Source organism: Atractosteus spatula, chromosome 6 (assembly GCF_055471065.1).
Source record: "Atractosteus spatula isolate fAtrSpa1 chromosome 6, fAtrSpa1.hap1, whole genome shotgun sequence".
In the NCBI taxonomy this organism is placed as follows: Eukaryota; Metazoa; Chordata; class Actinopteri; order Semionotiformes; family Lepisosteidae; genus Atractosteus; species Atractosteus spatula.
This window is the reverse complement of record NC_142711.1, coordinates 34,756,235-34,773,628: the sequence shown is the minus strand read 5'-3', so window position 1 is coordinate 34,773,628 and position 17,394 is coordinate 34,756,235. Positions and strand designations below refer to the sequence as shown.

The following is a 17,394-nucleotide window of genomic DNA, read 5'->3' as shown; positions in this document are numbered from 1 at the left end:
GCTTTCGCTTTCTCCTGCATGGCTGCCTCGACGAAAGTATCGCGCCCTCTGCTGTTCCAAGGTCCTCGATTTACGCTCAGTAATTAAGTTTCGTTTTAGTTCAAGTAGGTAGCTGCGTCATGATGCGTAGGCTGCAAAAGGAACAGGTAAAGGTGTATTCCATGCTGAGAAGAGAGGAAAAGAAGGCTCCACAGCCGAAACGTTGTGTTTGTTTTTTTTCTTTTTTCAACATGGAATACACCTTCAGTTTCGTTTTGACGCAGGAACGCCAACTTCCTTCATAATTATTCTGTACATTTAAGATAAAGCTTGTGGAATAAAGCACTAAATCAAAAACTGTGGGTCTTAAAACAGAGCTCATTTCTAGTTCTTGACATGTACTTTTCATCGCGTCTTGAGGAAAAAAAACTGGTTCACTTTTGCTGAGTAGTCCAATCACTTAACTGAATGCTCAAAAGGAGTGAAAACCAAAATACCACGTAGTCCGTGAAGACTGGAGGCAGTTTAGCGCTAGAGCATCAGATAGCCGAAGATGCAGCACGTTCACAGATCACATATTGCTGTTTTATCACCCTCACCAAACACAATCCATAATGATTTACAGTAATCTACGTTGATGGAAGGAGCTCAGATCAGGCAGTATCTGCACGTCTCTTGCTTCTGTTCTGCTGGGTCCCGTGTTGGACGTTATCTGTTAACTATTGCATTTCATAAATATCGTAAAGTGTAAAAATAAGACTCGCAAAATGCAAGCAACTCGTTAGTTCAGTAAAGGCTTCGGGTAAGTAATTAAGCTCAGATGAAATGTAAACCTGCAGGTGTGGGGGTCGAGGACCCGGACATGGAAACCCATCTCAGTCGTGGTTCTGCGTGTTTCACGGGCTGAGGAGCTCATTAATCTCGCCTAATTAAACAAATCCCTTTTACAATTTAGTGACTGTCAATTTGGTCGTTACAATAACCGCCCTACCCTGGGGTCTACACGGGACTAGGTACAGTATGATGCCCAAGATTAATTAAACTGTTAACTGAATGAATAGTTATTTTAACAAGACCTGATTAAATAACCTTGTGATCCTCTTAAGCATTAACTTAATAATTTGATAATGAAATCGTTTTAGCCTTTAAACTGAAATAATGAGTTCAGCATTTTCAGACCACAAACGTATTAGAAAACTCTGTCAGGCAGATTAATTAAGGATTCATTTAGACTCTTTGAATTAATGCAACAAAATGAACCATTGTGTACTTCAGTTTAAAGTTCATTAACTAATTTCTCACCATTTCAAGACATCGTTTTTCCTTCAGGTCCAGAATGATTATCTTATATTCATGCTGCCACAAGAGGGCGGTACACAGCCATGAAAACGTTCCCGGGCCTTTATTGAGTTTTTTTTTCCCCGACAGCACACTTGGCAGATTTATACAGTAGGCTCACCTCCGGGAGCAGTTACGTAAACAACAACACAAATTAATTAAACGCATTCCTATCTTAACGATAACCACACAATTTTCTAATTGTGAAAAGACAAATAGAAATAGTTTTTTTTTTTTGTTTCCTGGGATGCTTGCGTCCTGTCCAGAGAGTAGTGAGTTAGAGGCTAGACAAGGTTTGACTCATGGTATGGTAACGCTGAATGTGTCAGTGCTCCCTTTCATTCTCTACATTGTGGCAACAGATTGGCGGGTTTCAGTTAGCAGAGTAAGAGGAACGGTTACATGTCGCGCTCTTAGTTCAAAATACACGAAGACAGCGAAAGCACTGAAACTAACCGTCTCCCCTTTACAGGTACGGCGATCCTATGGTTGTATTCGTTGGGGCCAGTGATAATTGGGGGCTTGTCTGAGATCAAATAGGTGTGCTTCAACTCAACAGCGGCAGGACGCAAAAATTATTACTTGCTGATAGGAGTTAAACTACAAGGGCTTAAATTAAATAGCGGTCTAAAATTAGGTCTTCACGTAAGCAGATTATGTGGGACAAAAAGTAGTGCTTGGTTGAACTGAAAGAGGAGCGACAGTGCCAAACTGCACTTTTGTTTACGGGGGCATCCACTGAAAATATTCCTGAAATGAACGCCTGTAATGAATTTGGGACATACTGTATAAGTACATCGAGTCACAGTTTCGGAACATGGAGCTATTAAAAACAGATGACCAAGGCTGCTCCTAAAGGATCAAATAGATCTAATGATTTTCAACAAACATGGAAAGGAAAGAACAGGGAGAACAGGGAAAAAAACTCCAAGGCTTCAGAAGCCAGAGGTCAACTCTTACCTGTAGATCCTGGCAGCCTACGTGCATTTAGTTCAGGAAAGAGTGAATTGTAGCCGATACTAGGGGACTATGAACATTTAAGTAAGTAGACTGAACAGCAAAGGCTTATTACCTCTATTCAAAATGAAATGGTTGGAAGAAGAAAGTATGTAAAGTAATGCACCCGGTAATGGTATTGATGATTCAACTAGTCTTTGTAGTTGAAACACATTGCCAGTGAGAAAAGAGACAGCTCTCTTGCAACGTAAAGAATTCAAAATTCATGTTGGCGAAATTGGAAATACTAAGTCAGATATCAGCGTTTGTAACTTTACTTAGCAGATTGATGAAGGTGTAAAAAGAAAACACGGTGAAACAGAGAAAATAAGGGCTGGTTGGAGAATGATCAGACCTGGAATATTTAAAGAAATGCTTTGGAATAAGAAATATGTAACCCTTACTGAACTGAAAAACTTTTTGAGAGTCCATCTCTGGGAAACAGCTGCAACATAACTGTTTCAGGAGTTGATTAATTGATTAATGTCAAGCAACATGAGAAGGAAAGCCCACAGCAGTTTATCTATCTCATGATGGGACTTAAACAAAAGGTTTTACTGTCATCTGAAGTGGAGTCTGGATGTGCATTTAGTAAAGGGAGTTATTCTGCATTCAATGTATCAAGGACTAGATGATAAATATGTGAACATAAGGGAGGACATGAAACCATACTTGTCTGATCCCAAAATTAAAGATACAATTCTGCGAGAGGAAATCATAAGAGCCTCAGATGATGAAGCTCAGATACTGAATTGCTTAGGTAACTATCCTTGTCACAAAATCATAAATGTTAATGTGGTTCAAACAAAAAAGAGGCCATTTCACGGGCAGCGACTGAGAATCATCCAGGTTGAAGTTCAGGCTAATCTGGAAGTTACAGTATATAGCTCACAGCTGCTGATGCTGACTGAGCTCCTTGAAAAAATGGTGGGTGCTGAGAAAACTGATACACATCGGCTCAACTCCAGGAGCAGCACAACATCAGGTTTGTCCTGAATGCACACAACAAGGGATTTCCATCTGTCAGCACTGCTTTAAGTGCGGCAGTGCTGGACACAAGGCAATAGGTTGTTTGAGACATTCTGTGACCAAGGAACACCAATGTCCTTGGCTGTAAATTGTAACCAAAACACAAACAAGAAAGTACTGTATGTATGAAATGCAAGTCAGTTGGTTTTCAGAACACTCATCCTTTCTGTCAAAGGAATTAAACAATCTCAAACCTAAGTGTCCTTAACACATTGTCAAACTTGGGAGAACATGTTTGTTCAGTGCCAAGTCCAGTTCTGCTTGATGTAGGAACTGGACTTGGCACTTCTCTCATGTTAGCAGAAGGGAGAGAAGGTGCAAAAAAGAAATTACCTGTGCTACAAGTGAGACCTTAAGACGAACTGATCAGACTAGAAGAAAGCATCAATATTATTACAGCAAATGGCACCACACATTCCATTTGCGGGTTGGGCAGTTGATGTCAACCTAGATCTTGATGGGAAAAGACTTCAAACAATTTGAGTTCCATTTCTAGTGAGCAGAGAATTACTGGAACACCCAATAACGGGATATAAAGTATTTGAAGAAATCATCAACAGTCATGTGGACCAAGTGGAAAACACTTAAAAGACACTAACTGACTTGCTGGGTGAGGCTGTCAAATTAATAAAAATAAAATTGAGGCATTAGTAAATACAATTCATGAAGGTTCAATACAGTATATACAGTATACAGTATGATGACAGCTTCATAGTGAGAAGTGGAAAGAAACCTATCTGTATCCCAAATCAACAGGCAACAGATGTTAGGTGTCAAGAGCATGTGGGATCACAGAATAACATTATTGCTTTATTTGAACAAATAGAACCAAGCTAACATCCTGTTGGACCTAATGTGTAAGGAGTTTTAAAATCCCCAAAGGTTCTTCCTGTGTAATTAAAATACCAATGTGGATTTCAAGAAAACACAACATTGTACTTCCAAATCATCCCACTCTTGGGAGCCTAGAAAGCATTAAAATGATGTTGTCATTATCTCAGTCTGGATTCACTCATAGGAACACCAAAACTTTTGAGACAAACTCGGTCCTTGTAGCATAGGTTACAAAACCCAACCCTGTGAACATGCCAGATGGTCTCCCTCATGATGGGAAACCAGAGCAATGGATCCCTACTGTGGATCTTAGCCATCTTGGCTTAGAACAAGACAAATAGTAAAAAGAATGCAGTGTGAGGAGATGAAATGAAATATGATGCCTTTGCGAGGACTGAAGATGACATAGGTTGTACCCCTGACTTAAAACTGAAAATTAACCTTGCAGTAGAGAAGAATGTCTATACCAAAGCTATTGCTGAAGGAAGTCAGAGAATATGTGCAGGATTTGCTGGCTAAAGGATGGGTCACAAAAAAGAAGCCTGTGCCTTTGTATAAATTTTAAAATAATTAAATAAATAGACAATTCCTGATAGATGCCCACTTCCAAAGATTCAGGACATTTTAGACTTCCTGAGTGGTTTTTCCTGCTTCACCTCATTATACCAGGGATGTGCTTATCATGAAGGATTCATGAATGAGAAGTCAAGACATGTTGCAGGAATCATTACTCCATGGGGTCTTTATGAATGGGTACGTTAATCCATTTGGACTAAAACGTGCCTGCAGTTTCCAGAGGAGTATGGAATGGAGCTCAAAGGACTCAGAGAAGAGGAAACATTATACATCGGCTAAAAAAGAATTTGTGAATAGGTCCAGTTCTTACTTACATAAAGTTTCTGAATCCAAGAAGCTTTAACCAATGATTCAATGCTTCGATGTTAACCAAGTTCAACCTGCTATTTTGAGAAGTTCTGTCAATATATTTCTGCTTACTGTACCTTTTTTCTGGTTTTCCACTACATAAAAACTGAGATATCTTAGCCTCATACTGCCTGAAGAAACTTTTGTCTGCAGAAGGAATGGCTTAAAAAAGATAAACAAATTGTGATACAATTAAAGAGTCAATTAAAGAAAGTCACTTTGCCATTAAGGGACAGTGTTTTCCCTCGCCATGGCAATTAAATCCTTTCAATCTTAGCTAATTTTGAATTGAAATTCAAATTCAAATTCAGTTGCCCTGGGTTCAGTTCCTGAGGTGCTAACTGTGTTCTGCCAATGTTCTTGTGGGTTTTCTCACATGGTACAAAGACCTACTGGTAGTTTAATTAATTTCTGGGAAACCTGCCTCTTGAGGGAGTGAATGTGTCTTTGTGTCTGTGTGTTCCCTGTGATAGACTGGCGTCCTGTCCAGGCTGTTTCCTACTGTGCATCTGTTGCTTGCTGGGACAAATCTCCAGCTCCCCCATGACCCTGTATTAGATAACGCTGTTAGAAAATGGACAGACAGGCTAGTTACTATGGTTTGTCTATATTTTGTTTTATAACCTTCCAATGCTAACTGGTGGAGATTAAGTTTGGAATCCACACTATATAAGGTGTCAGAATCGAAGGATATAGCATATTTTCGGCAAGGTTTTGAAATATTTGTAGTCCAGATCATTCCTCCAGCAGGGCGGCCTCCAGCTGAGGCTGTGATGAGGGTAATGGTGTTTGGCAATGAACTTCCTCTCCCACCAGTCCCATCTGTTGTAACACGGGATCAAGATCTGTGGATTGTTCTGGCCAGGGAGCGGTTAGACGTCTCCTGCAGCTCGAGACCCCCTCATAATGCCATAGATAAGGTCCGTTTCAGGGGGCACAAGGGTCTGTTTCACAGGGCCAGTGTCTCCTCTTTGTGTTCCATCTTGAGAAGTCAATTAAACAATTAATGCAATTATTTTCTTAGACATACATTCAAAAGGTCTTTTCCAGCTGATGACTGAAAATGTTCACTTCACAAAACAAACATTTACAAGTAAAACATGTCAAAACCTGGTTGGACGTTTTATCATTATGCAGATAATTAAATAATTAACCAATGAGGTAACCAAGAGCTTGGGTGAAAGAGAAACCTAAGTCACTGTGCCCTCCAGAAATTGGGCTTGAGGTCCCTGGCCTATATATTTTACTGCAGGTTTCTAAAGTGGTGGGCTTATAGAGGTTTATAGGCTCGGCCCTGTGTCCCTGAACAATAGCAGTTCTCACTCATGTCAGCATGCCCATCAGGCACTGGCAAAAATATAATCAAATCACAGCAGGGTGTGTGGGTGTCACTCAGGATCTCTGCAGGGTCACAGGGACTCCTGTGTACTGTGCCTCCTACACCCACATACATTAATTCCACTCTAAATATTTGCCTACCTGAAAAAAATGTTTTCAAAATGTAAAAAAATTTTAATTGCTATTGTGACCACAAAGCTAATATATTGTGTGAAATACAGGTGTGTTTAAATTGAACCAGACAGAGAACGTGTGGGGAGAAACTGAGCTAACAGTTACTTTTCAAATAAACAGATGCTCTTTCTTTACGTTCTTATAATAAAAGATGTCTTTTCCTTACTTTGATTGTCCACGTGTTTATGACTTTACTCTGGTGGTACTGACTCAGTCTATTTTGCCTTTTCCCATATTACAATGTGTGTAACGGATATGACTCCCATTGCACCGCAGTTTAAACCAGAACAGGCTTTGCTCTGAGATGAATGTAGTGGAATAAAGACTCCCCTGGTTTTGTTATCCAAATCTTCACAAAAGCGAGGCTTGGTTACAGAGGCATGATTACGTCACCCCCTTGTCCTGATGGGTGGTCTTCGTGGATCGTAATTTCCATGAAAACTACGCCCCCAACCTCTAATGCCTATGTGTTGCTAAGGGCAACAAAAATTCCACAGTACAGAGCCGAAAGCGGTCTCCGCCCCTTAGGTATTTCATTGGATAAAACCGCTTGTCAGTTAAGGGCTTTGTGGGTTTCTCATTGTTCAAACCCGCGCCAGTTATACAAGTCTGACCTTTGATTGGTTGTCCGACACCTTTATCCCCTCCCTCACCCCTAGCAGCAAGCGGTGCTCGTGGTGCGAAAGTCAGCTGCGCGAGTACAGCACAGAAGATCTGGAGAGCAGGCAGATGCAGTGGGTGAGCTTTACCCTGTTGCTCCATATTGTTCCGGGATAAAATTTCCACTTATTTCTTAAACTTTTATTTTTTAACCAGCAACTCGCGGAGACTGGAGGTCAAACGGAGCACTGCAAGGAAAAGGAGCACCTAACTTGAAACTGGAAAGCCGCCTTGATATGGTACCAGCATACATCGCACTGCTTGTGGTTCTACAGTAAAATACTAAAATCCAGAAGAAAAAAGGCCTGGGAAAAGAAGCTGCTTTAAAATCAGCATGCTGCTTAGGATATCGCAGCACGTCCTTTTACACCTTCAGCGTTTCGGGTCTTGATGTAATGTAGATTAGTTCTGGGGCTACAGAGACTGTGGCATCCTTTAATATTTATACAGTATTAGTATTTTGTCATAATACACCTGCTTGTTTGCGACCTGAAGCGATCGGTTTGGCAAATCAGCGGCGATGCTGTGATCGCTGCCAGCGCGTTGGTCTGGCGGGGATGTCTGGAGGCTCGGACGAGGATCTCTGCCCGCAGGCAGAGGAGATCAGCCCAACCGGGAGCATCCGGAAGGTAAGGGGTTAACAACCGCAACATCAGCAGCTGCAGCAGTGGGTTGAGGACACCCTGCTCCGCTCAGTTAGACGCGTATCAGGTGAGATAAAACATGCACCAGTGTGGAGATCGGGCGTGTGCCCGTTTAGGGGGGGAGCTGTTTGAAATCTGATAAACGAATTTAAAAGGAATAAAATAAACCCAGTTGCCTCAAATGAGTTAAAAAGCTGTACAGTGGTAACTGGAGCGATGGCATTCACTGACCAGGATCTCTGGTGTGTTTTAAATCCAATATATTTGTACTAGGTGACAATATTTGCATAATCTAATGGCAGTGTGACAATGTCATCTGTCTCCTGAGAAGCTGTTTGGATTCCTTTTAGTGTCCACGTGATAGTTACATATGTCCCTGTCTGATTTGTACAATACAGTCTTAAGTAAATCATCCCGAAAAATAGCGAAGAAAAACATTCTCATGGTAGAGTCGCCACAATGAAGTGAGTTTGACCGATGAATTAAGATGTTTCCTGAATGTCGTTTGATAAAATCTAAGATCGTATACCCGATCAGACAAAGACAGCTATAGATCACTGAATACCACCTAGGAAACAGACGTTTAATGCATTCTTACTGTTTTACAGCGTTTAAGGTTTTCAAGGGTCAGGGTTTGAGAAGAATGCATCACTTGCAATGTATTTTTGTAAAAAAAACGACGAAAACCATGCAAACCATGGTTTGTTTCAGGAACATGCAAACCAAGAGGAACAACAGGTGTCAGGCTGCAGCGCTGAAATGATTGTTCGCGTTTACTCATCAGACTAAATAGGCTTTTCGTGATCGAAAATCAGTTTCTCCTGGGCTACGTAAAGTAACACAGTTTCATACTACTGACAATGGACTATTTTACACTTCATCTTCGTGCTATATTCAAATGCATATGCTGTATACTGTACATATACTTTAAAGCATTTGCCTCCTATAGAGACGGGAATAGAATTAGTTAACGCAGTACTCGCAGGTAGGCAGTTTGTAGAGTAGTATTTTTGCTTTATGGCGCTTCTTGTGTATTGATTTTCACATGTAGGTTTACATATGACAGTTGTGATTGTGTCGTTAAACTTCAGTGCTCCGCGGTGTGACTGTATGCGGTCAGCGGTTCGCTGACGAATTCATAAAAAATTCTTCTGTAGAACGCTGACCTGTTCCCTACCTGGACATTTGCTTACATATTGTTTTAAATACTGTGTTTAAGACGACCGGAGCCAGGGCTGAGTGCGGCGGACCCGTTTTCTGTGTGCGTCTAGTAATCTGTGGCTGGACTGTGTCCAGCTCCGTAATCCGCCCAGGCACAGAGGGGATTAGCGGTCGTATGGTCATAAAACAAACAATATCAGGGCTGACACAAAGAGCAGCAAAAAATGAGCACACTTATCCAGAACAGTTTGTAATGCCTTTCATATCATACAGTCTTGCTCTGTTCCTTCTGTTGAACCTGCATCTGCCTATTCTCCTATATAAGGTAATTTACTGTTGATAGGATGTGTCAAAATGTAACCAATTGCTATACACCTGGGGGAGAAGAGGTAGTGATTGATGACACTGGGGCAGAGAAGAACAGATCAGAGAAACACAGTCTCCTAGGCTTCGAGGACTGGGAGGATCTGAAGGGAGTGAACAGTTCAATGATGTAGTCAGGAGCCAAACCGTTCAAGCCTTTCTAAAGGAGAGCTGTAATATTGTGAAACCTATTCTGAAATCCAATGGGAACCAGAGCCTAGAAGCTTAAACAGATGACATAAACTCTTGCCTTTAGATAAGGTCCGAACGGATGTGTTTTCAACACGATTCAGCTTGTTAAGGTCCAGCAGCACAAATCGGATCCAGAGACAGCGGTTATTGGTGATCATTAACAACCCTAACAAGAGCTGTTTTTGGGCTATGAGTCAATATGAAACCCATTTGAAATGACTTTAAGATGAGTGTTATCTATTTGATTTAAAATATAATGAAAGATGGTGTCACGAACACGGACTGAAATCCGTGTCAGGTCTTGTAGGAGGCGTGGTAAAAGGGAACACACAGGGGTTTAATAGTGCACAAAAATAATAGTGACAATCTGTGAGACAGTGAATGGGGGAGACAAAGAACGGCATCCAAATCCAAACGGGTGCAAAGGCAGGTCAGGGCACAGTCCGAGAGTCCAGCGGCGAGTAATCCATCCTGGGACACGACAAGGTTAAAATCCCCGGGAGGGGGGAACACACAGACAGACAAAACATGGAGGTCCAAGGGAGACGGGGGGAGATCCTCCAGACCCCGAGCTCAGGAAGCGGGAGGTGTCGGGGATGAGGCCTATGCCCTCAGAAGATGGATGTAGGGCTTCCTGGTGCTGGGCGGGCCTCGCGACATCCTTACCCTACTGATGAGCCCCGAGGACTGGAGGAGCTAGTCTTTAAATAATACACCTAAGAAGGTACACCTGGGGAGCTTAATCACAAGAACAATAACAGGAGTAGTGGAGCGCCCTCTAGGGCGGGATGTCAGACGTGACAGATGGGCTCCCTTCTTTGATTGGTTTCCTGAAAACACAGACCTAGTGGCAGTCAGTGTCTTAACATAGCATTGGTATTGTGTTCTTCCTTGTTCAAGTTGACTCCCATGCGATTCCTGGAGCAAAGTTGGTTGTTGCACCAAAGGGAATGACTAAAAAATGAGACGACTTGAATTCTTAAGGGAGCAAACAGATCTAAACAACCACCTAGGGTGGAACTCTAAAGTGTGGTGGATTCCCAAAGACTTTCTCCGGGCCACTTTCAGGAGAATTTAAAATCTACTGGGAAAGTAAATCTGAATGAATCAAACTGATGCTTCAAAATATGGTCATACACTTTGTCTTGTAGGTAGATGATTTGAAATGCCCAGTTCAAGGATGTGCTGGCCACACCACAGGTGATGACAAGGTCCGGTGTGTGACTTCTTGTCATGAGTAGGTTTATTATGTTGGGTAAAGGCAAAAGAGAGGGATCTTCTGGAAAAGAATATGCAGATTGTCAAGGAAACAGAGTATGAGGCCATTTGAATCAGGTGGGCTTCGTTATCAATTGCCATCATACATCTCCTGTCAAAAAGAAGAGTTGACTGTTTCTCAGTACACAATTTCATACACAACAGATCAGCACATGTGTGCAATGTGTCATATCCACCAATTGGTGCCTCACATGCCAGGAACATGTCATGCCAAATCAATGTAAATCGACCAGACCTACGGCATTTCTCTAAACGGGTGTCCTGGGTCTGGAACCAGATTCAGATGAAAGGTGCCATTTTGATGATGCCAAGTTAGAGCTGAACAGGAAGATCGGCACATGTGTGCAATGCATTATATTCACCAAACCTTCTCTAGATTCCAAAGATTCCTGGAAAATCAACGACCTTGTCCTGAAGAGCCTATTAGGAGGCACAAGAACTTTCTCTTTTGGACTCTTAGTGTTATACACCTCTCGACAGGCACTTTGAATGTTATAAAAGAAACTGATAATGATTACTTTCACTGCATATCAAATAGTTTTCTTCCTGCACTGCATGCATTGATTTGCTGGAGTGCAATACACTTTTAATTAGTACATGTAGAGAGAGGGATTTTTTTTTGGTCATTGCTAAGCAGTCCCTTTCATATTTTTCAATCTATCCAAATTTTGTCTTCACCACTGTGTCCAATTAAGCACAAAGATGTCTGGAAAAAGAGTCCTACAGTTTGGTGAATTGTAAGTAATGAGGTTAGTATTTATAAGACAATTAGTCTTTGTGTCTTTGTAGCGAAGCTCCACTGTGTTGGCTTTCTAAGAAGACACAACAGCCTCTTTCTTTTTATGTTCAGATTTGTCTTCCCCCTTAATTTCACAAATACTACTTTTGTTTCCAGTGTAAAAACTGGCCTTTGTCTCCGAGTTCCCCTGATTATTTCAAAATCATTCACCTCACATTCACACTGCTCAGATTCATTATCGCTCATTAGCCATGGGCTGCAAAATGCAGTTGTTGTGCGTTTCATTAAGTGGGATTGAGCTGTTTCCCTGATTGTGAATGTGGCTTGTCTGGAGTCCAGAAAAAAACAGCCTTTCATTTGGAAATGTTGATCACCACATTGTTTTTATGTGCTGAGATTCAAAATATGAGTTTCACTATTTTTACATGTCTGCATGTTTTTAGAATATGCTCCTGCAGGAGCAGCTGATTTTAAATTAAAGTCACCAGAATCACTTCATATGAACACAAGAGGAGGCTAATTAGCTTGTTGTGTGATTTGGAAGGCAATTGGTTACACCAGAGTTAATTTGCAGTTGATGTTACTAAGGGACATGTATTTTTATGTAGCCAGCTTTCCTAGGTTTTCATTTGTAATTACATTACAGAATGAACATTTATTCTCACTTAGAAGTTGTGTGTTACAAGGTTTAAATAAAGGTCAAATAAATTCTGCTTTTGTGTGTCTTTCAGGCTGTAAGGCCACAAAATGTGTTACTTTGGGAAGGGCGTAGAGATTTTCTATAGGCACAGTATATGGATATTGGTTAAGTGTTTTGGGGTTGTTTTGAGGACTTGATCATCTATGACTGCCAATGCTACACTCAAGTGACTGTGACTGATGCAGAAGCACTGATTCCCCTTGTTAGGGAGAGAGTTGACTGGGCACAGGTGCGAGGTGATTTAACCTACTGCATGTCAAGCCTGATATGCACATTTGTGCTTTTGCCTAACAATCATGTGGGAAGAAACATTCATAATCTGTTTTATTATCTTGAACATGTGAGGGAGCAAATTTTCAAATTTTTCATTCATTGGAATTTTATGAGACACCTTGGTAACACAGGTGTGATGTACTGGTAATGTGTTTGACGAAACATCGTGTCTCTTTTTTTCCCCTAAAACATAAACTTCTCATCCATTTGCCTGTGGGTGTCACTCATTTCTAGTGTGTGGTTTTCCACTGCTATTTTTTTTAACCACGGTAATCTTTTTCTTTTATCTAAGATGATAAGCTGCAGTGTGACTGTAAATTTCAGAACGTGCTTGTCACAACTTTGTGAAGTGGTGTAGAATAGATGTCATGGAAATATGAACTGTGAAACTGCTGTTGTACCTTGAAACTGAAACTCATCTTCAGTCCAGCATTAAGCCTGTGGACACTGGGCTGGTGAAGAGGGAGTTCAGAGGCCTGCTACTCACAAGTAAAGTAGTAAAGTATTTTTATTCATATGACTCAGGACAATAACCATAAGCTTTCCAGGACTGTAGGATACCCACAGCTCCTGCAGACTGTCTGTACACACAGATTGGCGTGAGGGTGTGAGTCAGTTTGATTTAGGATTATGTTTAGTTTTAGAGTTCAGAGAAAGCCACACCTATGGTTAAAAGTATTGTGAAATCAGGGGGTGAATGTACAGATACAGAATGTGGGTGATTTGAGCCATTTCCAAAATTCATTTGTAAAAGGAGTAATTTCTTTCTGCAAAGGACACACCAAATTTCTTTATTCAAAAAGGAGTGAGGAATGGAGGTTAGTCATGTTGTTTACTTGTTCTGTACCCACTGCCAAATTTATCATCTGTCAGAGTAATTTAGAGATTATCCAGAGGCAGTATACTGATGTGTAATTCACATTTATCCCAAGAACACAATGGCCAAGTAATACCATCTTATGTGCCAATAGCTCACACAAAATACAGTAATTGTAATACTGTATGAAGCGGTAGTTTGTCTGCAGATCATTTTTTCCCTCCATAATTTGCCCGTTATTTTTGTTGGTACTGTGTTGCACAGAGCCCTGTTCATCTAATCCTACTCTGCCCACTGTTGTTTACTAGCTGATAATGACTGGTGGTGGGTAGGGTGGGATTAGGTGATCAGGGCTCTTATAGGCAATCGCTGTACACTTTGTATGTGTAACATGGTATGGTCTGCTGGCACAGAAAATGCCAGTGACATCATCTAGGCTCAAACCCGCAATCAAAGTGCTCAGCCTGTGCCTGGGCAAACTCTTTTACCAGTCAAGCCACACGGGAGAGCCTTGGTAGAGCAGTGTTTGATCTTGATTGCTGTGAGATGCAAACAGTCTCTTCTGCACAGGAGGCTTTCAGGAAATGTCACCAGCAGCCTATCGCTGCTTCGCTTCCAGGCCCTTTCTGGTCTCCTTCTTCACTGACGGTCTTCAGCCACCTGCTTGCATCCATCCAAACAGAGAAAATCAGTACTCAATTGCACCTCCCGTGACAGAAATGAGAACCTTTGATTCTGGCTGCAGTTTATCTCTTTTCTGCTCAGTTTTTTTTCTCAATTTTATTATTTTTGTCCCAGGTTCTGTATGTTTGGGAGGGGTTGTATGAGTACTGTAGTACTCTAAAGCCATAGCTGAACTTTGTTTAGTCTCAGTGTAACCAACTTTGAAAAACTGTTAAAATATAATTTAACAGTGAAGGGGCATTGTGGTAGTAACCAGGATTTAACATGATGGATATTAGATCATAAGGGATTTCTACAGGAAAGTATACATTACCTAACATCGTATTCTGGAAGGCAACTTGAATATTGGGTCCACATCTAGTTTCCTGGCTTATATAGTCAGTGTTTTAGAATTGGATTTAACAAATGTATGTTGGGTTATATGCAGTATGGGGGCACAGAGGTTAGCATCGCTGCCTTGCAGAGCTGGGGCCCTGGGCTCAAATTCCTGGGCTGCTGTCTACGTGGAGTTTGTATGTTCTACACATGTTTGTGTGTTTTCCTCTGGGTGCTCCAGTTTCCTTCCACAGTTCAAAGATATACTTCAGGTTAATTGGCATCTGGAAAAATTATCCCAGGGGCCTTGCTGTATGAGTGTGTGTGTGTCTGTGTTTGCCCTGTGATGGTCTGGTGTCCTGTCCAGGGTGTATCCCACCTTGCGCACGTTGCTTGCTGGGATAGGCTTCGGCTCCCCAGCGATCCCATATTGGAAGAGGCAGCTGGAATATGGATGGATGGAATTCTATTTTACACAGGTGGTATTTGACAGTGTCTTTAGTGTTTGTTCCTACAGTAAGTGAGGGATGTGCTCTCTCTCTCTCTGAGCTGCCACGGAAACACACTGGGTGTGGCAGGTGAGAAGCAGAGACGATCAGCAGGCAGCGGCGGGGGTTTTTGTGACAACTTCCCCTGAACTGAAGGAGTTCCCGCTCACATGATTGGGCGTGCAGTCCTTCTTGTGTTTCCTAGCAACTTGTTCCCGAAATCCAGCCTTCTGCTCAGAGGGGGCAGTGGCTGGATGATAACTCCCGTACCCCCTCAGAGAGGTTTTTGACTTGTGTCAGACACAGACACAGGAGAGGACAGGCATCTGAATGTTTGTTGCTATTTTAAGTTTCCTACAGCCCTGGCACACAACTCCTCTCTTTGGCCTAGTTCACTTTGGCCTAGTTCACAGATGCTCTTCTCAGTTAATTGTCACCAGTCTGAACTGAGTAAATACAGACCTGCTGGAAATCCTCCTTCTTTGTGTGATAATCCTTAGGTAGTGATGTAGACGCTACTTGGATTTACCGTTTTCAGGTGGGAGTGACTCTGACTTCTGTTGAGCAATGGATTCTGGCACTCTTTGCAGTGCAGTATTTTCACAAAGGAAACCCTGTTTGAACTTTTACCTTTTAAAAGTTTATTTGAACAGTGATTACGTGGGTCACTGTGATAATCACTCAGAGTTTATTTAACTTCACCTTATTCCCAAGCTTGTTGCTGAACTGTTGACAATATGGCATATTGCATTTTTGTGCAGTTTTACATAGTTTTAAAATATTTAAAATATTAGGTGTAGTTGAATTTACTTATAAACAATTTACAGTACCCTTAATGTTAATACCTTGTCAAACCCTTTTGTTGAATCTCAGAACATGTTTCATAGCATACCAGTTAATTGACTCGACAAAAACTTTTTGCGTCTTAGTTTTTGGAACCTCTTTGCATTTACAAGGAAACCTACATTTCCTTAAGCTTGATTTCCTAATTCCTTCTGATTTGTTTAATGGAATTCACTGCCCTTTTCAAAATTTACAGTAACCTTTTATGTAATTTTACCTAAAAGATTAAGTTTTCAAATCTCTGTGCTTGTCAAGCATAGTGTTGATATCCTGGGACATCCCCTTCAGTCTCTGCTGGTTGTGAATGAATTAAAGTTGCTGTATGAAATTGTGCAATAGTAATATACTGTAGATATCCACAAACCAACACATGATCTTTTACGGCTATGATAGTGTTTTGGATGCATTGTGGACCTGACAGACCTGTGTACCAGACTTTTTTTTAAGATCACTTTATTGGCCTTATACTTCTTGTATTAGGAATTTGTCTTTTCACATACCCCAACTTGCTCTCCATGAAACACACAGACAGGGAGAGAAGCTTGGGGTCAGAGCGCAGGGTCAGCCATTTATACAGCACCCCTGGAGCAGCTGGGGTTAAGGGCCTTGCTCAGGATTCCTCTGCCGGCCGTTGGATACGAACCGGCAACCTTCCAGCCACAGCCGCAGATCCTTAACCACAGAGCCACCGAGACCAATATCCAAACAGACTGAGTTAACCTTATTGTGCCATTAAACCAAGGTCCTGTCTACTTGGTCATTAAAGATCCTGTGGAACCTTTCATGAGTAGAAGCATTAACTAACTTATTTCGTACAGTCAGGCCTTCCTCAAGTTCCACTTTAATTCATTTTCTCTCTGCTCTGCCTGATCTGCTGTGTAGAGGAGCTGCTGGTGCACAATGGCTTTCGAGCGTCACCCAAGTAGGTGCTGCACTTCAGGGATGGATGTTGTTGGTTCCCTCAATATGTGAAGAAGTTTGAGATGATAAGTGCTATATAAATGCAAAGAAATAGTATGGTTTTATGAACGTCAAATGGAAAATTTATAAGTTGGTTATGTCTTTGTCTCTCGGAAGAGTTCGTCTTGGTATCTGATACACACATTATTAGAATGAAAATATATATATATTTAAGAGTGGCATTATACTTTGCACTGCTGCCTCTGATCTTTTGGGTCCTGGGTTTGATTCTGTACTAGGGCACCTTCTGTGTGAAGTTTGAGTGTTCTCTGCATCTGTCTCCTTCCTCAGTCCAAAGACATGCTGCTCATGGTAATTGGCTTCTCTTAATTGCCCCCTATGTGCATGTTTGAGTGATTATAAGCATGTTCTGCCCCCTTGTTCCTCACTGCAGAGGAACACAATCTGAATCAGCAGTTTACAGAAGTCTTGTATGTACTGTAAATGTCAGTGAAAAGGTACAGTACAAATATTCAGCTTAGTATTTTCTTAGCTTTTTTATGTCCAACACTTGGTTTTATGCAGTACAGGGATGTCCTACAATTTAAATCCAAATGGTATTTTGTTTACTTTGATCTCAGTCATCAGGCTATAATGTTTTTACATACCTGAATTTTTCTGTAGTTTATCGTTGTACATTTATATCATGTCTTTATCCAAAGGAG

At 41.4% G+C, this 17,394-nt stretch overlaps 1 protein-coding gene across 1 annotated transcript in view; it reads left to right on the top strand.

The window, feature by feature from the left end:
• Positions 1 to 7,312: 7,312 nt before the first annotated feature.
• rhpn1 (rhophilin, Rho GTPase binding protein 1) overlaps positions 7,313 to 17,394 on the top strand; it is a 47,192-nt gene continuing 37,110 nt past the window's right edge. Inside the window, exon 1 of the mRNA XM_088919669.1 lies at positions 7,313 to 7,901. Coding sequence (XP_088775795.1) covers positions 7,830 to 7,901 — 72 coding nt within the window. The 5' untranslated portion in view covers positions 7,313 to 7,829. The remainder of the gene's footprint in view (positions 7,902 to 17,394) is intronic.